This window comes from Rhopalosiphum padi, chromosome 4, assembly GCF_020882245.1.
Source record: "Rhopalosiphum padi isolate XX-2018 chromosome 4, ASM2088224v1, whole genome shotgun sequence".
Taxonomy (NCBI): domain Eukaryota; kingdom Metazoa; phylum Arthropoda; class Insecta; order Hemiptera; family Aphididae; genus Rhopalosiphum; species Rhopalosiphum padi.
Window position 1 is genome coordinate 14,336,006 of NC_083600.1, and position 25,966 is coordinate 14,361,971.

A 25,966-nucleotide genomic window follows, 5' to 3' on the forward strand; every position below is an offset into this window, starting at 1 on the left:
AAAATAAAAAATTAGCTACATATTTTTAAGCATATTTTGATGATTTTGACTCATATTTCGATAATTTTAAGTGCAACAAGTCCCGAGCCCTATAATAATCAATAACATCCTTTAATCATTAAAGTTTAATGGTATTAAGTCTTGTACCTAGTTAGTAGTTATAGTAGCCAGTAGGTACTCCGGAGTCCGGGTAGGTACTTGTTTGTTGTTTACTTTTTTGCTACCTTCTGAGATCGATACTAGGACATGTTGGCGAATTAATTTTGGTCGAAATGCCTTTTGAATAGTTGTAAAACTTTTTGCTAGAACTTTTGAAATAATGATTAATGGTTGTATAATTACTTAAATAGATCATTCTGTATATAGGTCAGTGGTCGGCAACCGGCGGCCCGCGCTGCTATTGTATATACGGACCGCTTTAAATTTTAAAATGACAACATTTTAAAAAATTTTTATTTTTATCCGACTCGCGAACTTTTTTTAATTCGTAAATATGGCCCGAGAGTCCAAAAAGGTTACCGGTCACTGCTGTAGATCATTGCGTTGTTACTTTATTAGAATAATATTTTTCTGGTTAGTAGCATACTAGGTACAATTCAAGTAGTTACCTGTTATTATTTATTAAGCAATCGGGCGTAGAATAATAAAATATATCATAGTCCTTTAATATGATTTTTCATAGTCAAAATCAGGCACTACCTACACTAATTTGAATTTAAAATTTTGCGTTACGTCTCACTTTGTGGTTCAAAAAGTTAATTTATGTTTAAAGTGTTTAAACTCACGTATTATATTTTATAGACACGCCTGGTTGCTAAATATTCAAATCGGAACTAAGTTTTTAAATTGTAAATACAAATAGTTTTGTCTATAATAGGGCAGAAACCGAGCAGCTATAATACCTTGGGATGGCCCTGTCTCTATACTACATACATATTAACATAATGTAAACATCTGCACCAAATAATAACATTGATGATTGTTTTAAGTAATGTGCTGTGACATATTATTATCATATTCATATATGTATTATGTATATGTATTATGTAATATGTATATATTGTATATACAATCGTTTTCTTTTAATGTCAAAACATAAAATTATACAAATGCTCAAAACAATGAAATATGCAGATGGACAATAGTAGCGTCGCTTATATAGAAATTTGATCATGAAGGTAATTCATGTCATATTAATTATTATTTATTATCCAATATCCATACATTTATAGGTATATATAAGTCATGCAGACATAAAGCTTACATAAAATATGTAAAAGTGTATTTACCTATTGGAACAAGTGTTTGATTGATTTATCTGGAGTACCTATATAATTTTGAGTAGTGCCTGTATTATCATGTTTCCTATTTATTAATGAATTCACTATTGATTATAAATATAATAGTGAAAATAGCTAAAAATTTAAATGTAATATAAATTTTTTTGGATTTGAGTTAAAACAGTTATTTTTTAAGTAAAAAACAAATATAGAAGCTATTATACTTATTTGTTTAAAGATTAATTCTATCATAATTGTCTAATATTTAAAAATACAATGAATGCAAATATTTTTTGTGATTTAATAATTTGTTAATAAAAATATATGATAAGTGTTACCTATGGTGATAAAAATGTACATATTTTTTCAAAAAAGTAAAACTTTTTTTTGTACATTTTTAAGGAATTAGGAAGTGATTTAGAAATCAAAATTTAAATAAGTAGTTTCTAAGCTATATATTACATTTTGTATACAAATATAATTAAGGACATATTCAGGATATTTTTTTTTACACGGAGTTTTATTAGCTCAGAAACAACTCATTTGAAATTTATTTGAATTTTATTTTATTTGCGAAAATATTATTTTCAAAAAAAACATCAGCAAATATTCAGTAAAAAAGGTGATTTTCATTTGAAAAAAAATTATTCGTACTATCACAGGACACTTCAGAATTAGTATTTTTTAAAAATAGTCCTTTAGTATACCTACTTAAAAATTCCAAAAATTAGAATTTGAATAAATTTTTGACTGGTGGAAAATAATAATGAGTATGCTTGAAGAATATACATATAGGTAGGTACTTTTAAATATGTATTATTGAGTATGGACATTGGACACAATGACATAAATAGTGTACCTATAAAAAATATTTTTATTTAGAAATAAAATATAAAACAAGCAATATAATATACATTAATGCATATAAATAATAACAGTGATAATTTAAAGGCTGATATAATTAAAACCATAATTATAAATTAACCTTATTGTTTTCATGAAAATAAAATAATACATTTTAAAAGAATTCATTAATATACTTATTTATTCATTCAAAAAGTATCTACTTAATTTATATTTTTACTATTCAATTCGCTATAGGTCTTATTGTATACTAAATATGTGTACGATTAACATAAAACCTTACGAGATTTACTCATCTTATACAATTTAATACATTTTAATAACAAAGCTTGAATCTATTTTATTGTTTTTAAAATCGTATGTAGGTTTATTACAATTAATTAATAATAGGTAATAGTTACACATTTTACAATACCTTAACCTTATATTACTATTTTGTTATTATATACATAAATTTAAAAATAATATCCATTACAATGATACAATGTGTCAGTAGTTAGTGTAATTACCTACAAACGTCAAACCTATTTATTTAAGTGAAATGTTCTGTATTTAAAGCTGTGTTATTGATTCCTGTATTTGCATGTTATTTAAATGGCAGAGGAATAGAGGATAGTCAGAATAACTGACACTAAGTGTTAGACATTAAAAAGAGTTATTTATTCTATAGCTATTTATGGTTTGAAGAAGTTTTGGCATATTTACCAAACAATAATATAAATTCAAGTTGACAGCGCAAGATTATTTTATGGCATAATTTGTAAAACTAAGGTCTTCTGAATATAAATTCACAAAAAGTTCATAATATTTAGAGAAGTCGTAGTTTTAAAAATAAACGAGTAGGTACACAGCTTATATTACAATTTACTTACATTGTATTTCTGAAACAATTTTTTTATTGTAAATATAAATTACTCGAATGAAAAATTGTTTTCTATAGATATTATATGGGTGTTTAATAACAGGTACTTTATTTTTAAAAGCTATAAAATTGCTTTTTAAAAGCATACAAGGTAAGATTAAAAGTTAAATTTGACTATTGCGTATTTGGTTTTAATTTGAAGTTATTGAAAAAAAAATTATAAACGAAGTAAATAAAAATATATTTTACTATATTTTTAAAATTGTATAATTGTTAATTAAAATATTGTTTGCGCTAATATTTAAAATAATTGATGTAAATGATTCAATTTAAATATGAAATATTGTAATAAAACTACGGTACTGCACACACATACATAGGTACATGCATTGTAATGTGATTAGATTATATCTAACGATTCAGATACATTTAATTGAAATTTACTGCGTATGCGGTTATGGATTATCCGTATCTGACTATATTATAATATATACATTTAAGCGAATTATATACAATATATACATATATACAATATGACGAACTACCAGAAAGCGTACAGTATATAGTTAACTATACAATGGCCTTAAGAATCAATAAATACTTTCACTCAAGATGGAATTATTATGCCTATAGTAGGAGGTAAATATATCCAGTATATATGTACATAATATAGTTATCCGTTCATTTACAAAACATCTGTCGACAAAACAGAATCTGAAATGATTAATTTCAATTTTTTTTTTATCTGAGTAAATTGGTTGTTATTTACTTTTCCCTTAAATATAACTACGTTCATCCGTTTAACAGGTATTTTTTTCTCAAAAATCTTTCAGGATCGATTTTCCGGTAACCTATAACAGGTATTTATGTCAGAAAACTGAATAGGAAACTGCAGGATTCTGTGGTTTTATTACCTATATTATAGTTTTTCGCGGCCGTAAAAATGTGAAACATATTATGTTTATATAAATGCCATCACAACTAGCTTTAACTCCGCATTTAAATAACGTAGTAGGTATATTGTATATACTCAGAAATCAGAATGTACCAAATATTACAAGGAAACGGTTTGCACTCAATTCATCATCTAAAATGTCATACAAAGAATTGTAAAAGTGTAATATTATATCACCTGCATTGCTACGTACCTATTATAATAAATACAAATACAACTCGGGGACGGCTTGGCGAATACATTGGAAAACTTTGTGAAAAATGATTTTGTGGGGCTTATTTTGCAATGTTATATTTAAAAGTTATTTTTTTACTTCAGTAGTAATGTGATTTTATGCTCATCAATAAATCTGAATCTTATTGGATTAATACATAAAAACAATGTGTCTAATCAATAATCATTAACCAATTTATATCGTATAAAAAATTATAAAATTAGTATAGTATTACCTATTTACCTATAATATATATATTAACTAACTGATTAATTATTATTGAAGATATTAACTTAAAAGTATGCAATTTCCATTAATGAATACTTAATTCTTTCACAAACTAACTACGGCAGAGATCTGTGTGCCACTCTATTCAAGTCGGCCTATATGTATTAGAGTAGGCACAAGGCTGTTAGTTAAGTATTAGAAATTAAGAAATTTAGAGTTGTATATCAAACATTAATAGAATCCATAACTAAATATGATATGTCTATATGAGGAGATACGTTATGAAACAACTATGATAATCTACTAAAAAAAAATACAAAATAAATCACTAAAAAATATTTTTAAACAACTCAAGATACTACTATGTAAAAAAAAAAAAAAAAATAATTTACAAATTTCGGTTCTTTGTATAGTTAAAAATAATCGTATTTTAAAAATTGAACACGAATATAATACTAGGAAAATATTTAACATCAAAATACCAACCATGCACAAAAAGTTAACTCAAACCCCATACTTATTACATATTCGTCCAACAATTTACAACAAATTACCATTTGAAATGAACCACAGTAACTCTTTCAAAATTCTTAAAAAAATATATATACTTTGGCTATTATAAGAACGAAATATATATATATATATATACTGCAGTATTTTATTGCATTGATTCTAGTACTTATTTATATTTTTAGGTTTTGTAGCTTTATATTGTATTCTTTTACTGTATAAATATATATATATATAATGTTAATATGTTATACATTAGGTATATATGAATAATAAATATATATTTCATTACATTAATATATTAGTTATACGAGAAAAATGTATTGTAATGTATTATTAATTTATCTATTTATCGAATTTGTATTTAAAATTGTGAACTTCTGGACCCCCACACAAAAATTATCAATAGTGCACATTATCTTCTTAAAAAATAAAAATAATTATAATAAAAACAAAATTAATATATATGTTTAAATTGTGTATAATATTTTTACGAATTTTCATCGTTTGTTCCTCGAAAATTCCCGCTCGTTTACAATGCAGTAGATATTGTAAAATATAATTATATACCACTCACCGCCACATGTATCGTGCCACATCGGAGTTTTTTTTAATGGTCAAAAGAAGATTTAAAGAAATAATAAGTCAGTGGTTAATAACACGGCGAATTCCTTTGGGAAGCGATTTTTTTCCCAGGTCGAATATTAAAAACAATCACGTATATATATGCGTATTGTATAGTAGTATACGAGTATATATATATATATTATATGTGTGTATAGATAAGTGCGCGCGCTTTTTTTTCTTATAAATTATCAATTCAAGTCATGCTCAAGGCTAGGGGGTTGTTCGAGAGATGTTTTATAGGCCCGCGTATTTTTCCATGAAGTCTACGAACGCGCATAAAATATACTTGACAACGACAGACAGTTGGTCGCTAAGCATCGCCATATTTGACGGAAGAAGGAAAAAAATGTTAATAAAAAAAAAATAATAATAATAATAAAATAAATAAATAAAATAAAAATCGCACTAGGCAAGACACATCACCGGTAGACTTACCGTCGTCTCACTGCCACAGCAATATATACGTATATATATATATATATATATATATATATATATCTAGTGCGTACGACTGTACGAGTAAGAATTCGCGTCAACTTCGCAATCTATATATCCTTGCTAATGATGAATTATTAATTAGTCGCACACCGTATGTTAGAATTAGTTGAGTTCTCTTCTTTATCATTATTATTATTTTTTTTTTCATCATCTGATCCGACGCGGACAAGCTGTCTGGTGGAAATGATTTCTGGAAAATCATATGTACCTAGGTATAATATAATATATATATATATTTATATACACACACACACACACACATATTATACAGATAGTACTATGTGATGCGGACAACTTGTAAATCCACAACTGAATGTCACGTCAGCAACGACGAGGTCATTTTATGGGTATCGTGTACCTACAATGATAATAATAATATGTATAATATTGTTACACGGACTTTGATACCTATATATATAATATTATATATTATATAAATAAAGAAAGGGTTATTTTATTAGGCATTATTAGTTCACCAAAGTGACCGTGATTTATCTATACATAATATTTATAAGTAAAAATCACAAAAATAAAGTTTCATAATTAAGCGTTTAATATGCCATAATATGAGATAGTAAACAATAGGTGAGCATATTATTTTTTGTTATCTTTGTAATATATTATTATTTATTAATTATTACATACGGCGCAGCTTACTACAGCGTATATTATTTAAATGCCCTTTTTGATAATTTTATTAAAATTAATTTGCAAAATACTAAGGGTGCCGCTTCCCCACCCCCAAATTATGCCTATGATCTAACCAAAATAACAGGTTCAGAATATCCCTCTTAATAATTTATGATAATTGATATAGGTATATTTATAAATTTTACAATATTAGTTTCGACAATAAATTTAAGTAGGTAAGAATTATTATAGGTATAATATTATCATGATCATGTGATATAGACCATGTACCTAGTTATCTAATTGTCTCCTTACACCAGTTTTTATAAAAATCCAACATTTCAACACCAAATTTACTCATTATATTTCTTATTTATTAATTTTTATTAAAATATTGTCCTAGTCCTACTTTCACACGTGTTACGTACATTTTTGTGATAAGTGACAATTAACAATATTACTGTCGTCGAAGAAAGAATATAACGATATGTTGTATTATAATAAATTGTACAAACAGAAATATATATGTGCTATTATTTTATTGTAATTGTCCAATAAGTAAGACTGTAAATATATTTTTACAATAAGTTTAAATTATTCTTATTAGGTTAATACAGAATAAAGTAAAATGTAATAAACTAAATTAAAATCTGAACTTCTTGAAAATATTATTTAGATGTGTTTACAATAATATTTTATGTATAATAGGTACTAAGAGAGTGATTAATAGAATAATAATTCAATATACTATATTATACGTTGTATACCTACAACTGGCTACAACCTACGTCCTACTACGCAGTAGTTATAGTATATTTCAATATTTCTAATCGTATAATATAATATACTCGTATTATATATAATTAATAATGTTTACTGTTAATAGCTTTATGCGCATATAGTTTGTAAATATAATCGTTATAATGTATAAGCGTAAAGTCCTATATTAAAATATGAAGAAAGTATTTATTATTTTATATACTACAGCTGACTGCCGAGTGTCTAGTCGTGTTTTCACTGTGAATAGTAATATTTTTTTAGTTTTAGTAAATACTCAAAATAAAAATAAAAATGTTTTACCGTCATTAAAATTTACAATTTATATACAATTTACTTTAAAAATCTATTCAGGTGCGTATGGACGTGCGAACTACGAAGACGGCCATCACCATTCTGTTTATTGTAATTTGTTATAAGTAGATATTTCAGTATACGCAAAAGAGGCCATGGAAAAGGAGTTGAAAATTATATTTGTATATATTCTCTTTATTTATCGTTTTTAGGAAGATAATACATAAATATATACATATACTATATTACTGTACACGATACACACACACGTGTTATTATTATTTAAGCAATAAGCCCACATCGTAATAAATGGCAAATTTGTACAGTTGTATAATGCTTATATATATATATAATGTATATATATATATTATATATAATGCTATACCTGCGTAGTACGTATACACAACTTTTACATTAATATATTTGTTTTCTTTTTGTTAAAAGAATTCGATTTCTTCTATACGTTGTTACACGAAATTGGCTTGATCGTCAAAAAAAAAAAAAGGAAAAAAGTAGGTTAAAGCGAGTTATTTTAGACCCAAGATTGGGAAATATAAGTTCACATCAGTCATGGCAAATGGCCATAAATTCCAGAGGTTTGAATATTATCCCAAACGAACAGCTCAATAGCAGAGACGATAGTTTTTAAATACAGATCAAGACTTAAACGAATACGATAATTTTATACTCTAATACTCATACCTATATCAGTAAGCCAATAACTATTATGTTTTTAAGTTATCACTTGTCAATGATTATGATATATTCGATGTTCAAAAGAGTAATAATCAATGTGTACATCTATGGTATATACAAACATCCATATTTAATATGTATGTGTTTAAAAAGTATGTACACACGATTAAACGTCTCCAATCGTTAGAAAAACGTATTAGATATACATACTTTATTTTCAAATAATTATTATTCCGAACTCCGAAGCTACCATTGTAACAGCCACTCGTTTTTGTATACCACCTTCGCAGACGCCTATAGTACATACCAATACTAGCAATACCCATAGTCGAAATTTAAGGGGCTTGGGTGTGTTTAGCACCAGCAAATTGTTTCATGTTAATTTAGTTTTTAATGGTAACAGCTATCCATAACCTCAAGATAACATTATAAAAAAAGATAGAGGAGCTTAAGCACCCTCAGTTTTGTTATTGAAATTGCGCCCCTGGCAATACTTATTAGTTAGATATATTGTATATTTTATGGGAATGTTTAACAACTAACATAAATCACGCGAGATAGCAGTTGTAATATAGCAAATGGCAAGAAAATGAATGATTGAGTAATTGTGTATTTTATTTGCAATATAGATAACATATAATAGAATATAGATCTCTAAATAAACATGGTTTATACCTACGACACGACTGTGAACAACTGAAATAGTTTCCAAAGTCCTGGGTTGCCGACCGTCGTCCGTCACTGCAGATCACGGTGTCACATCTCCGAATTAAAACTCAAAACTTAAAATCTGAGTTTTAAGCTATTTTCTTGAAATAATTTTATTGCACATGTTCATACGAATCACAATATTAACATAAACTAATGAAACTAAAATAAGTAATAACACAAAACATGTGCAAACATTTAACTGCAAATTGCAAAGTTTTCCAATAAAATAGTTATTTTAAATTTTTTATATAATCTGTACCATAATGTGGAGCTTTAGGTATATTTATAATTTATATTAAATATTTATAGTTATAAATGTCGAATTGTAAATGTGCAAAGTAATTTAAGATAATTTAAAATAAGAGCATAAAAAAATGTAAAAAATATATGTTTAACTATGGTATAGTACCTATACCTACCACTATACCTTCAGTGCAATATGCCTCTGTTTAACTCTTGTGCAGGTATACCTGCATACTACAGGTATATTAATTACAGGTATTTCTGATCAAATTCAAAACTTCACTTTTATAAGTGTGCTTCTGCAGTTAAACATTATAATAAAATATGCTGAATAAAAAATTATTTTGAAAGTGGTTTGGACGGTTGAAAATGGTGCATTTGTAACTGTATGGTGCCAACGCTATGTGTCTACCGGCAACCAAGCTGTACCACGCAGGTCTATTTTTGGTAAGTATTTATAAACACGAGCCCGATGGACCAGAGTTATTGGATCATGTAGCTTGATGAATTTAATTATATCCTCACTGAGGCATAGTTCACCAAATTAATGTATATCATGTGCTCGGGTATTATTTCGAGATCTGTAGGAAATAATTACGTGTTTTCTCGCTAGTACGTTTGTATTTAAAGGTCGCAACTGTGCTTTTCGGCGAGTTTCTGTATAATATAAATATTTTGTGTATCAATTTATTATTAAATAGATATTACTCACGTTTATAATATACAAGATATAACCGTTTAATACACAACATATTAGGTATGTAAATATAAGATAATTCTGTATGACATATCTGAAGTTTTGTGCAAAATGCACCTGCATAAAATAATATATCAGTAGCTCGACGTCACTGCCCCGTGATAAAATCATTTTAACAGTGTAGATTTTTAATGTTGAAAAATATTTATTCATTTTTAATTATAATAATATTCTGCTATGAATGAATCTCGAGTGACTAATAAATTATACTCAAAAATATATAAAAATATAAAATATCATAAACAATATACCATAATCTAGGTAATAACTAGCAGTATTTGTAGGTGCTTGCTTCCACATGTGAAATATTTTTAATTTTTAATGTATAGCTTATATATTATTTAACAGGATCATGTTTTATTTTAAGAGTACCTATTACTAACAAATTAATAGACCCTCGTTGAATAAAAGTTTTGAAATGCTGCAAGTTAGATATGTTTGAAATAAAATATTCTTTGATTTAAATAAGATAAAAATAAATAAAATCTTAAAATGCTTATCAATAATATATTTATATTTAAATAGTACTAATGACGGAAAACGGTTTAGTCGATTATGATAATAATTTTATCACCCACTACTTCAGAAATTTCTTACGGTTTGTTGAAAAAAATAATATTGTTATTCATAAAAACCTTTCCTTCAGATTCTGAGGCTCAGAATCGGCAATTGCTTTGTTGGCGACTGCTCTGATGGATAAATTTTCATTCATCATAACTTTATCGATACATATATTTAGCAAAATTTAATGATATTACGTAAATATTTAATACATACCTATAATATATAGTCCATGACTTGGAGAAAAACAATTTATATAATTTTTAAACACTAGTTTTCAGTTACTTGCAATAGTGCCAATTTTTTTTAATCAGTTTACAGTTATAATAATAATAATAATAATAAATAATACTACTTAATCAGAGAACATAATAATATATAAATGACATATTTGACTTTTCTATAAAAATTAAATATTTAAATTAAGGTAATATATGTATATCATTCTGCAGTAAGTATACTAACTACTAAGTATAAGCTATAAACGATATATTGTTTGGTATTTAAATGAGGTGCGAAGGTTTCATTTTTTTATCTTTAGGAATAGGAATTTTGAATCACAAGGACTGTATATTTATTATATTGATATATACTATGATGAAATTAACAGCAATGAGAAAGTACCTACAAATTCACATAATTTTTACTTTTATATAATACACAAATATTATTTACACCGCTGTTAGAGTAGTGTTTATATTTAAATAACAAAATGTAGGTATGTGTCATGTGTGTAAAGACAATACAATATAAATGGTGTAAATTTATAGTGTATATATTGTATATAATTTTATTATTGATAAATTTAATTTGAATTTTTGGACTAACGTGGATTATTTACTAATATATTATGATATTGTGTTTATTTTAAAATTCAAAAGCATGCGACACAATATAGTTTTTAAATATATGTGTTGTTTATAGAAAGCTATATATAATATATTATATATAAATATATCAAATAATATTTCGAAAATATTTATTTACTCTAATTTAGGAAAACCTAAACTTATCTGATATCTGACCATTGGTTTGTATTTTCAACATTACCTATAAAAATTGTATACGAATCATAATTATTGTTTTTGTTTAGTGTGTTGTGTGTAATGTACTAATGTGTATTGACATTTTTATACCAAATATTCACTCTGTTATTTTAAATTTATACCAAAAATAATTTCACTTTGTTTATAAATAAGACAAATATAGGTAATTTTTAAACAAAAACTAAATATTATTATCATGTTTATGGATATTTTATACTGTCTTAATATAGATGTACTTGTATCAGTTATTTGTTGTTATATTAGTACGATTTTTTTTTGTTATAAAAATTTCTAAATTTATGGTCACGTTGTCCTAAAATATAAATTTCGGACTTGTTTGTACAATAGTCAACAATACAACATTTTTATAGCTTATGAGTTATGAGTGTATAATTTAATGAAAATAATAAATATTTATTGTCGATAGTTGTACTTACACATTATTTTTCATATTATTATCTGTTTATTATCTTTGATAAATGAAAGTTTGTGATGTATATAGCCATATAGCCATATAGGTATTCAAGCTTGAAGGAGCTAGAGAATATTAATAATTATTCTATTATATATATATATATTTACGTAGTTTGGTTATAATATTTTGTATGATTAGTGTGAGGCATATAATGATGAGTCAAATATTATTAGATCGTGCGAGTTTGATATATGTACTTTGTGTAAGTCATTGTAACAATATTGCATTATCATTATAATAATAATATATAAACGCAACGGAAATCTCTACGCAACTATATTGTAAGAACCGTACTTAAAATCTGTGTTGAGTACCTATTGACTATTGGCTATTATTGATTTTTTAAATTAATAATATTGGCAATTTTTATAGTTATTGGATAATTGTATATGACAAATGTCGCCTGTCTACTGCATCTGACGTTAATAATTATTTACTTATTTTACTTCAACAGAGATAAAATGTGCCATGTATATATGTGTGTATTATAATTCTATTCAGGCGTTAATCGTTAATCAGTCTTAATAAAATTCTTTGTTTAAAGATTAAATACTTTTAAGTAAAATTTAAGGGATAATAACTTATGAAATATTTGGTAATAGTTATATGTCACAGAGTCTGTCATCATCACGGCCAATGCTTTCAAACTTTTCAATACATTTTTTTATAAACCACTTCTATTTGACATTTTAGAGCAGCACACATTTTTTTATGACACAATATATTACAGGTATTGATAAATAGCCATTTATAATTATTAGTTATTACTTATTACGTACCTAGTGACCGTACTGCAACATTGGTTCTATACCCTAAATGAATTTAGATTTCGATGCCATTCACTGAAAAACGTTTTACGACGGTTTAATTGTTTAAATTTTTATTAGTTAAGAGTTCATTTCTATGAACATTTAATTTTAGTGATTGGTGACCTAAATAATATATTTTGAATTATATAAGTTAGGTTATAAACGTATACCAGTAACGTAGTATACATTACTTTTGTATGAATGGGAAGGAGGTAGATCAATGGAAAAAACATTACCAATGTACTAGTTATAGATAATTTTTGTTTTAAAATATCTAGATTATTTTCTTATTCCCTTAAAATTAGTATAAAAAAATAATTTTAATTAAAACAGCCCACAAATTCAGAGACTTCATATAGTTAAGTCTAATTATGTTATAGATAATTATATTAGAACCTAATCTATATTATAGTATATATAAAGACATGGGGACCATAGGGTTTGATATTGCATTAAATTAAATTCATATATTGCCACAAATCTTAAATCATAATGTATGTATTAACTATATAGGTACCTATATAATATATGTGTAATATGTATTATAATGAGATAACTATACCTTTTTTATGAATATCAACTTATAAATAAATATACAAATAAACTATATTTTTAAGGTTTTTCGAAAAAAATCATACCTACCATAAAATGTCTTTATATTTAATTTATATACAGTATACACACACACATATATATATATATATTTGTTAATTTGCTATTAAAAGTTAGTTTATTTTTTCTGTTATTTGATGACGATGGTTGATCACTGATGCATGTAACGCAAGTCAAAAATAGCTACTTTTTAGTATAAGCAATTATTTCAAGTTTGGAAATTTGACTATGATTGTATAATAAGTAATAATTAACAACGGTAACCGTTGTAAGTGTGGATATAGTGTGATTTAATTGTCTTAGTTTCCATTGTATCTTTTGATCTATTTGGTTAAAAATTATTTTTAGTTATAATTTATTATCCTTTGTATCAAGTATCAAAAATTGTTTGTATAAAATTCTTTATGTTTTAAAATTAGTGATACAGAGCGTAAACTTTCCGTAATAGAGTTGCATTAATATGTGAATTTCAGAAACTATCATATAATATATTTGAATTATTTTTATATTTTTCGAATTTTAAACAGTGTAATAGTTGTAGTTTTACAGAAAAAAAAATTAAATATACTTGAAAAATATAATTAGTTATACAAGAAATATATATAATATAATCAGCGTTCAAATAAAAAAGGACTGTATTTTAGAAATGCGATTACGAGATTATAAAATATTATAAATTATAATCCTACAATAATACAATTCACAAACACTGAGACGTATACTGCAGGAACACTATCACAGTATCACATAATATAAATAATATTATTTATTTTATATTATGACGTTATATGTTATGTACATTACATACGTCATATACATAATATATTAATATGACCGAGTTTTGAGAACTTAAATAATTAGATGAATCGTCTGATTTATTGATTAGAGTTTATAGATACAGTAATAAATAATAATTTTTTAGTTAATCTTAAATTCGTTAATTAAGATACTAAAAAAATATAGGTTTTTCTATTTTATCAACATAAAATATAATTTCAAATGTAATAAAATATAATTCTATCATTAAAATGAATATTTAAAAATAAAAACCGTTTTAAAACATATTAAAATGAAGCATTAATGTGGAGTTCGAATTGGAAATACAATTTACCATATAGAATTAAGAATTGTATTTAAAGATAATATAAAAGTATATTAAAATATCTTATGTTAGCAATTCGCTATTAATATAAAGCATACCTACGTGGCTACGTGAAAAGTCTGGCACAACTCATAAACAGATTTTTCTTTCGGCCTTAGACTCATAAGAATGTTACCTACATCTTACATAATATACTTGGACGCATATATTATAATTCGAGTACAACTACGTGATAATGATTGTCATTTGTCGTAGGCGTGTATTTTAACTATTTTTTTTTGTTTAACCGTTAAAGATGTGCGATGACCAAATCGCCGAAAGGATTTAATAATTCAATAAATGGATTAATGGATAAATTAATCGAGAGCCCTTGGCGTTTCAAAAAACTAAACTACGTTCTACAAAGTTGCACTGTATCTTGCAGACTGCTGTCGGCGGCGAATTAATTATCATTTGTTCCAAACTGGACTTGCATTATTATGGACTATGATACACACACATTTTCGCGTTTTGACAGAACTATCACAACTCGGCAGCGCGAGTCTAAGAACTATAAATATTTTAATAGATTTTAAATATTTATATCAAATTAATGAATAATCATAACAACAACAAAAACAACAACAATAACTGAACCTAACCTATGTAATATAATAATAATATTATAGAAAAAAAATATGGCGAACGTTCGAGCGTTATTATATAGGAAGCGCATTATTCGCCGGAAGGTGGATCTTAACGCCGTTGGGGAGGTACTACGGCCGCACCGTATATGGTCAAGTTTGCCTAATTTGGCTCGGGCAACTCTTCTAAATACGGCAAGCGAGGCGGCGGGGGAGGTCGCGGTGGCCCGGGAGAAGGGGCAGCACGAAATAATATACAATGTAATAATAATAATAATAATAATAATAAAAATAATAATAATAATATATGATAGTGCGTCGCGCGCGCGACCGTCCGCGCCGCCGTTACCACAACCGTTCGACCGACGGCGACTTCGACCGCGGTCCGACGACACGACTCGTTTTCTACGACGACGACCGTAGTGTGTAGTGGGTATTATAGTAGGCACGTCTTGCGCCATTCCGTCGTCTACACATGGACGTGTCACACGTGTAGTTTGTGCCCGTGTAGCACATCGTAACGAATCAACGCGCGCGCCGCGCCTTATCGTTTTTTTTATTTTTATTTTTTATCGACGTAATAAAAAGAATTTTACGACAGAAAATTCGTCGTCGTGCGATACTACAATATTATACCGTCATCAATTATATATATTTATATATAAAAATACATATATATTTTTCAATTTTTACGCGTGTTCTGTGTTCGTCTGACATTGTGTGCGGGAGGCTGCAATAGTGCCGCGGCGATAAAGGCTATCCGCTGATTCCGTCGTGTGTTTGCGCACCTATACACGTACGCCGCGGTGTATATTATAATAATATAAAATAATCGACGACGATCCCGCTTGGAGTACCGACGCCGGGAATATTGTGTACAATTTTTTAAAATTTTTAAAAATAGAAAAACCGCGCGGCACATGCGCCACGAGTTCTATTATTGTACGGACGCAGGTCGAATTACTCGTATTCGTGTAGTGGCGGGAGGGCGCAACTGTGGAATTCAACACGACGACGGCATAACCGTTCGTATCTTCACTGCAGTGGCAACAGCATACCGCCGGTGTCCCGCCGTTATCAGTGCCGCGGCTGTTGTTATCAGTGACGTTTGTTTTCATTATTTTTGTTAAATTTTTTATTATTGTTGCTCCCGTTTACTTGTACTCCGAAGTAGTAGGTCTCCCGTGGACCGAAGTAAAATATCGTCCCCCCCGAATAGGAAATCGCGAGTAAATAATATCGTTCTCGCCATTTTCTGCGGTCGGCCGGTGCTGACCGTATCGCGTGTGCGTGCAGTGCGTGGATGACCAGTCGTAGGCGGTCAAGTGCATGAGGTGGACAGCGATGGACAGTGCGTCTGGCGGTGGCGGCCGCGACAATAGATTCGGCATGGGTTACGCGTCGAACATGTCGCTGTTGGATCCGTCGGACATTTACAACAACGGTGTTGGTGGTCAGCAACAACGGCCGTCCACGTCTCGCACACCACCCATGATGGGATGTGGTCCTGGCGGTCCGGTTCACCAGCGTGGCATCAAGCGAACGATGGGCCCAGGTACTAACATGTGCTACGAACCCACCGACCACCATCGGTTGGTTGACGACAATTTTTCGCCACCTTCCGTCAAGGACGTATCACCGTCGAACGGCAAGAAAACCAAGGGCCGTGTAAAAATAAAAATGGAATACATTGAAAATAAGTTGCGTAGATACACAACGTTCTCTAAAAGGAAAACCGGCATTATGAAGAAGGTTAGTTTAAAGATTTATTTAAATCCAATATACAGCACTTGATTTTATTTGATTGCCTATGCTCTATAGACAATTATATTGTCTATTGTATACTTGTTCTTTATTAATTTAAAATTCACCATCACTAGGAAATTTGATTACTTCTTTTAGGATTCAGATTTTTATTGGTTTCTTTGGTATTAATTTTTATATTATAATGAAACTCTTTTATTAGAGAATATATTTTACTTGCAATTGATTCTTATTTAAACAATAACTTTGTATAGGTTTATTTGATAATTTTTATTTTAAACTACTTATTTGATATCTATTTTTGTAATTATTAGTGTTGGTATGTTAACTTGGTTGAAAATTAAGTATTGGATTTGTATATCTACTTGTTTATTATTTGATTCATACTTATATTATTTTATGAGACAATAAAATGACCTTCATACGATTTAAATTGTCAAACAGATGGTCGATTTCTACTTAATCATATTTATAATTTTTTTTCAAATACTTATGTATTTTAAAATATCTATGTTAATACTTATGTTTAAAATAAAATTACCACACAAAATCATAATATTAAGTGACATTTTAACCAACAGATGTGTATTTCAACTGGATGTTTAGACCACCATCTGTACAAAATAAGCTTTAAATAGAAAAAAATACATTTATAGTTGGACATATTTTAAATATATTTCATTATAATTTTTACAATTTCTTTGTTATACATTTTTATTAAATACTAATTTATTACTAGTTTACTACTTATATTTTAGTATATTAGTTATAACTAAAAAGTTACAGTTATAGTTTATAGTTAACTATAAGACTGTTTGCAAAAAAAAAAAATTTTTATATTTTAATACTTTTTCTGTATCTATTTAATATACATTTTTTAAATTTATTACTTATGTAATTTGGTAAGTAATGAACCAAAAAAAAAACCGAGAAAATATTTAATAGGTACCATTATTTATAATCGTTAAAATATTTAAAAAACAAATTTATTACCTAAGTATTTTATGGTAAAAGTAATTTGTTTCTTATTAAGTTCTAATACAATTTCAAGCGTATATTTGTTATTCTGATAAATATATTTTTACAAATCAAACATATTATAATCTACACTGATAGGGACGGCTTTTTTCTTGATTTTCTTGATACTTTTATTATTTATTTTCTTGTACTGATGCCTAGACATTTTTTTCAGCTTTTTATTTATTAAATTAATTATTAGTATTTATAAATGTGATATTCTGTAAGTAATTCTTTATGTCTTACATGAAAATTTGCTAGTTTAATATTACTAATTACAGTTAATTAATATTAAAGATTTTAGTCAATTGAATAATTTATAATAGTTTAAATTTGTACTATTTGTATTGAAAGATGTGTATTATATTTTTACTAAATGTAATATTTAGATAATCTATGTAGTATGTACATAAACTATGATTTATAATATATAAATTCTCTTTTTTATAAAAAAAAGCCTTATTATATTTTGCTGCAATAATAATTTCCTATTAATAATTTAATGTAGGTATTTGATGTCTATTATACTCAATATATATAAAATGTATTTACTTAAATTTAAAATGTATTAAGTGTTTTATTATTATTATCATTTATCTATTTATTATATAGTACATAATACTTCTGAATTCCTGATATTACTTTTAATATTTGGTATAAAATATTATAATATTTATTTTAAAATACTGAGATACCTAAATATTTACTTAATTTATTTCTTATCTTTTGAGTTATTTTCACCACAGTTACATTATTTTTGTTCCTTTACAGGCATATGAGTTGTCAACATTAACAGGCACTCAAGTGATGCTATTAGTAGCATCTGAAACGGGACATGTATATACCTTTGCCACACGCAAGTTACAGCCGATGATTACTTCTGAAGCTGGCAAAGCACTAATTCAAACATGCTTAAATTCACCAGACCCGTGTCCATCCTCATCAGGTGCTAACTCAGGGGATCAACGCATGTCAGCAACTGGATTCGAGGAGACTGATCTGTCTTACAACATTGGCGATGACCACGATTCCAAAGTAAGGCAGTTTGTGTACGGCCAACAGAGTCCTGTCCACCATCCACACCATCAACAACACCATCCCCAACACATCATGGCCATGTCCCCGCCTGCCCATCTCATACCCTCATCTAGTCCCAGCCCGCTGATGCACACGGCCAATTATCAGCAACAGTGCACTTCCCCGCTGCCATTACACCAATATCCTCACATGGCATCCCATTCACACAACCAGCGGTAATGTTCAGTCGAACCAACATTGACGGGATAGTAAATTTTGAATAAAAAAAATAGACTGAACCATTTTATGTCTGTACAAGTAGAAATATATTATAATATAATATGCAATTACCATGCGATTATCCCCGGCAATGAGTTCAACCGAACATTGTCACGCCAACGTATACAGCGTAGGCAAATCCTATTCGTCCGCGTTTGATTGCAGTGTGTTTCGCTTTGTGTGTTATGTTTTTATTTTTTGCTGTGTTGTAGTTTATAAGTATATTATAATATATAATATGAGCTTAAATAAATCGCTTCTACTACAACTCTACTACTGCCGGGCCGTGTTCAAAATCGAAACTATAATTGTTTTTATCATCACCGCCCCGAAAGTTTTTTTTTTAAAAGATGTAGATTTTTTAATGGCGTTCCGCTTTCGGTGTCCTACAACCCTGCATGTAGTTTTTAAATGTTTGTTCAAATTTTATTTGAGTGATGTGGGGAAGGGGGAAATACAAATAAAATAAATTGCCGATGACGGATTATGTGTATCACGTTGCCGCCTGGTCGTCCGCGTGAAGACGTCTGGTGACGAATAAAGGGGGTCCATCGTAGATTGGTCAATTATCGTCGTTGTCGTCATTATTATTATTATTAAAAACATTAAAACGGTCGACTGGCCGTGCGTGGGCGGTAGTGGCGGCGGGCACGTGCGTAGGCGGCGGCGACGGCTGGTCGCAATGATGATAGTATTATACCTACGCGCGTGGACCGGTTGCTGCAGTGGCTGCGACGGCGACCTAGGCGATTACTTCGTTTTTCCCGGACGGTTTTCGCTGACACCGCCGCCCCGTTTGGTTTTCCCACGGGATTAACTGGCACGGATCACCATGGATTTATTACGTTTCACGATAATCGAAAAAACCGGACCTCGCCGTATTGTACCTATATAATGATAATATAATAAAGTGTAATAATAATATCGACTACGTGCCTGGGATCGGTAAACAGCGACGCGGCATCGGTGGTGCGTAGGTCGTGAGAACGGCGGCGGCGGGACGCTGCGATCGCGTAACGATTTAGAAACTGATAGAGAATAAAAAAATTAATAAATAATCGTGAATAAAAAAAAAACTGCAGTTATCGGTAATCATGTGTAATTACGCGTATTTATTAGCTCTCTCTCTCTCGTTTTGTACTCCTGTAAATATGAAACTATTTTGTTTTTTTTTTATACAATATATATATATATATAAATAGAATTATTTTTAATTATTATTTTGTACAAAAACAAAAAAATCGAATCGTTGTATATTATATATTTATTATTTTTCGTATATATATTTTTAATTTATTGTGGTAAGAGATATTTTAGAGGAAATTCTTTGTATGTATTATAATATAATATATACACACATTTTTATACGTTTAAGAGAGAAAACAAGAACAGTGCCTTTTATAACTATATATAATCGTTATTGACGATAACAAAATACGTCATTTGGTCTAGTCCGAATTTTTATTATATAGGTGTTACCTACACATCATAATATTTATACCTACTATTATAGACCATTGTTATCAAGTCTGTGATATTTATCGGTAAAATAGTATAATTGTAATATACATAAACGCTGCAATATACGTCATGCGTTGCACATATATTTATTATATGTCGTTACGATCAACTTTGAGTACATATATTATATGTTATGTAATATAATATTTATATATTATAAACGATAATAAAACAAAAACTGACTATATTGAAATGTTTTAAAATTGTATCTCCCTGCCGTCCACTTCTCATCATTGTCCCTCGTACTTTTAAAGACATTATATTTTTTTTGAAAAAAAAATAAAAATCCATAACGCTCCGCTTGTATTGAAGTGTAATTTTAATGATTGAAACAGTTTCGTACGCACGGTATGATAAAAACTCGTTCAGAAATTGGAAAAATGACGTGTATATCGGCCGCGTAACTAAATATTTTTTCGAAATTTTGGGCGTGTGAGACGACGTGGGACGTCGTTGTCGTTGGTCGTTTCGTGTGTGTGTGTATATAATACACCTAAATACATATTATATACGAGTATGTACACATAATTTTTTCTCTTTAATTTTGTTTCCCAATTCGCAGTGGCGACGCGTCGATACACAGACTCGCACACGCCTCACGATCGTAATACAATAATAATATATGCGTATAGAAGGCTACACACACACACATACTCTTATTCATGTCCGATATTATTGTCGCCCACTACCGGTGAGTCCGTCCGCACAACAATAATTACGTGAGCGCCGCAGACGCCCACCAGCGCGCGGGCCGCGTCGACGGGAAGTTTTCAAATAGTGTGTTACACTTGAAACCAGTGTGCCCACACGCGGTGAAAAAAGATTTAGCCCACGCGCGACCGACCGAGCGCGCGCCTTGCGAAACGTTTTCGGACGCGTTGTGGTTTTCGCCTTCGTAGCTCTGTTTCCGGCGGAAACTCTTGGATAGGACCGGAAACGGCAGAATTTTTGGAGCGGCGAATCACACGTGCGGATTTCTCGCCGGAAAAGCTGGCAGGGAGGACTGGCCCGAAACTGACCAGATGTTCGTGTCCCATATGTTTAATACTCCTACTGCCCCACACCTCACTGTTTGCCGCTGATGTTGCTGCTGCACCGCCCCGGAGCGGTTTTCTATTGTAAGCACTGCATATAATATATTAATATAATAATATGTGTATGTAATTGCACGCGCGTAAATATAATATGATAATTTGTAGGGAAACGGCCGACGTGTGCAACAGGTGCTATGCCGCGCGACCGTAGATGACCCCCTAGCTTGCGCGCGCGGCGGAAATACGTATTATGATCGTCGCCGTGGTTGTCATTTTAAAGCGTGTGCGGAATATCGTATTATTATTATATTGTAGAATAATATTACGTTAATGACTACTTACTGTTATAGGCGTATAAAATACCCCGCGCGAATAAGTATTTTGGGCCGGACACTGGTTCTTCCTGCTCTTCACCGCTATACAGTTGGAGCTTCAGCAGGAAACCTAGGATTCTGGCAATGACTGGGGGTCACCGCAATCGTGCATATAGATATTTCAGATAGGTACCTAACCGTCCTAACCTGTTGCTGTATTGCCATCGATATCCATGGGTGAACTCGTAAATAGTGCGTATTATATATTGTATCGGGGAAAAAATATATAAGATTACGATATGCAAACGGGAAAAACATTATATCCAAAATGGCAAAATAATTAAAACGGCGTGTTGTTTTATGACATATTATGATCAACGCACACGCACTATTTATATTATATAACTATTATTATATAAATCTGGTCTTTTAAAATCATAATAACAATACGAAATTTTAAAGTTTATAAATGTTGGGATGATGGAAGTGGAGATATTGTATACGCGGCCTATAATAATAAAAATAAAAAATCATGAAGTCCGATGGTATCGTGTTTGGTTCCTTTGACTCGTTTTCGAGGGCCTGTTTTTACAAAAACCATTATTTTTATCTAATTATCGCCACTTGTGGGACCTCAGTATAAAATACCGAATATCAATGACATTTATAAGTATACCCATCATCCACATGATGCGTATACATGCCGCGAACGGGTTACGTCGGATTCAGAACAGTTACAGGTGTGGCGGATTCGGTTGTGTCAACGTTTATAATATGTAAACAGAGTGATGGCGTGATTAGATAAAAAAAATCAGTTCACTTTTAATGTAAGTTTTGTACAGATGTTTGCGTGGCCACAAAAAAAAACACCTACCTAAACCTTATAACGACACTTTACCGGTTTACATTTATGTTTGATTATACGGCTAAACAATGTATGTCTTATAACTTACTATATACTCGACCTGCGGATGAAGTAGTTCCGAGTGATGTGTGCGAATGATGCTTATGTATATGATATTTCGTTGATCGGTGCAGTTGTATGCACGTAGACTACACCGAGATACGATTGAGGATAATTGTATCATATTATTATCCACTCGCCGTGTAGCAGCCGCAAGTACCTTTGTATTGCTATAATTTGGCTTTATATAGGTTAGTTTAGATTTTGTGACTTTTTGAGTGCATTTAGTCTTGCACACTGCACCTTCCATCACAGGTTTTTTATGTTATACATTATGCAAACATATTTTACATATATATATATATATATATATATACGATCGACATAACGGTGTCGAACGATTTTCATCTTTATTGTATGACTCGACACCAGGTAAGTACATACTATATTATTGTGACGTCTATAACCCTATTTATTATTATTTAATTATGTATCATATGTTATACGGCGTGGTCTAGATATAACGCGCGTGCAATAACGATTTTGACGTCACGCATAACTGTTATACTATATATATTACACACTACGCACATAATTTATTTATTTATCGATATACAAACGAAATATCGCGTTGCACTGTAGCACAATCATAATTCATATAAAATCATAACCGCTAAACCTGTGTATAGTGTTCAGAAAACATGTATATATGTATATAACGTAGAGTATTGCATCCACAATGCAGCGTCATTGCACCGTTTTTCGATCCAATTGATACATACGTTCGATTTCTTAATGATTATGGGTAAACTAACATAGTATGAACTAAATTTATTTACATCTTAAACATATATCCTCTGCGGCAAAATGTTCGAAGATATCGATATGGTTAAAGCCATCTGAGCTATTATATATATTGTATAAGAAGGGTAGTCTTTAACTGCAAGGGAGTTAGCAAGGTAGTCGCCATAGTCATTAGTTAGTAATAGTACCTAGGTCATCATGTGCGATGTATATAATACATATAAATTTAATAATAAATGAATAAGTAATAACATACATACAATTCCTGTCAACAACAGATTTGCGTCATTTACGTTAGCAATATAATATCCATAAATATTTTGTCATTTTAATGAAATCATGTATCGTGAATATTATTAAATATATTACAGATCATTTATTTATACTATCGCGGTCTGTGTTAATCGTAGTGTACATATATCATCACACAATCCACCCGCAAGATGAGGATAGTGCACAATACACATGTGTATCGTATATGTGTTTAATTATTTCTGTAAGACTTAACAGACCGCAGATAGCGATGTGCTGTTAGCTTTCATATTGCGCCTTTGCAAAAAAAAAAATGTAGTGCTCTCTTTATTATCACTGATCACGTGGCTATGAAATTCAATGGGACCCGCAGCTCCTCTACGCTCTCAACCAAAATAATTCTTATTTACCGTCCTATACAATAGTGCTGTTAACACTTTGACAGAAAGATATCAGTTATATTTTTACACTGTGTGTCTGTTCAATGATTAAGTTATTTTCAATTGTTCTTTAATGCAACCCCCCTCCACCAACTAAAATGAATTATTCCTAAAACGACCCGCAGAGTTCTAATATTATATTATAATCGAAGCGCGTGGGTTTCTTTTAGGGCAATGATGGTTATGACGATCACACTTATTTTTTTTTAATACAAGAACTATTGATTTTAATTAATTAATAAATTACTATAAAATATAATAAATAAGTAGTCAAGATGTAGCATAGTGTTTGGCCGGCCGCAGTCATTGAATGGTAAATCTCGAATGGGCGACAACTCGGGTTCTTAGCGACGAAGTCATGTCCCACATTCAAGGAAACGTGTTTCAAATACTCAACCAGCCAATTTATCGTATTGTACCCTATCGCAAGGAAAACAAATTCCCACAGTTAATGGCAATAATTGTCGAAGCTTAATTGATAAAAAAAAAAAAATAATAAGTTTTTATTTATGAGAAAATAAAACGTTACGAATCTATTTAAAAATAACAATATAAGTTTTAAACAAACTTTTCTCATTTTTATTGATGTACTATCGAGTATCGACCAACCCAATTGTACCACATTTGTAATTGATTAAATTGAATTATCGGAAATTCTGATAATAATTAACAATATATCAAGAGTTTTTCATGTTGTAATATACTATTATTTAATAACACAATATTTTTATTAAATTCAGACAAATTATCAGACGGTCGTTTACCCGTACCATATTGTATTGAATTATATATTAACTTTATTCTAGCGTCAGTATCTACGATAAAGATTAGTATAATAAAATTAACAATAAAAAATGTATAAAGTTTTAGCTGTTAAGATTAATCATTGATAATTAATATTAAAATTACATATCTCTTTGTGGGTGTGGTCTTATAAATACAAAAAAGAAGCGTTCCAACTACTATTAATAGTCTATACTCTATTATATCGAAAATACGTAGAAGTTCATACAAAGCGTAAGGACGGAATGGTACCTATATACTATATAGGCTATATATCGTGTAAAAATTAGAATAACATCCTCGAAATGTCCCTTTACTTGTAGATCAAAGGCATAAAAGTGCAGCCTAAATATTTAACGGCCCTAATTCGAAACCAAATTGCGACCCTGCATCCGACAGTGCGATAAGTTGCATTTCTAATGTTACTTGCGTCGTATTATCATAGCGATATCATGTGTACAAT

At 29.5% G+C, this 25,966-nt stretch overlaps 1 protein-coding gene across 2 annotated transcripts in view; it reads left to right on the forward strand.

Annotated features, from left to right (window-relative positions):
- The first annotated feature begins 15,740 nt into the window (after positions 1-15,740).
- Positions 15,741-25,966, forward strand: part of LOC132928568 (serum response factor homolog) — a 76,360-nt gene continuing 66,134 nt past the window's right edge. For both annotated transcript variants that reach the window (XR_009662042.1, XM_060993347.1), the window contains exons 1-2: positions 15,741-17,126; positions 18,927-19,190. Coding sequence is in view for 1 of the 2 variants with exons in the window: in XM_060993347.1 (XP_060849330.1) it covers positions 16,704-17,126; positions 18,927-19,190 (687 nt within the window). In the remaining variant the exon portion in view is untranslated. The remainder of the gene's footprint in view (positions 17,127-18,926; positions 19,191-25,966) is intronic.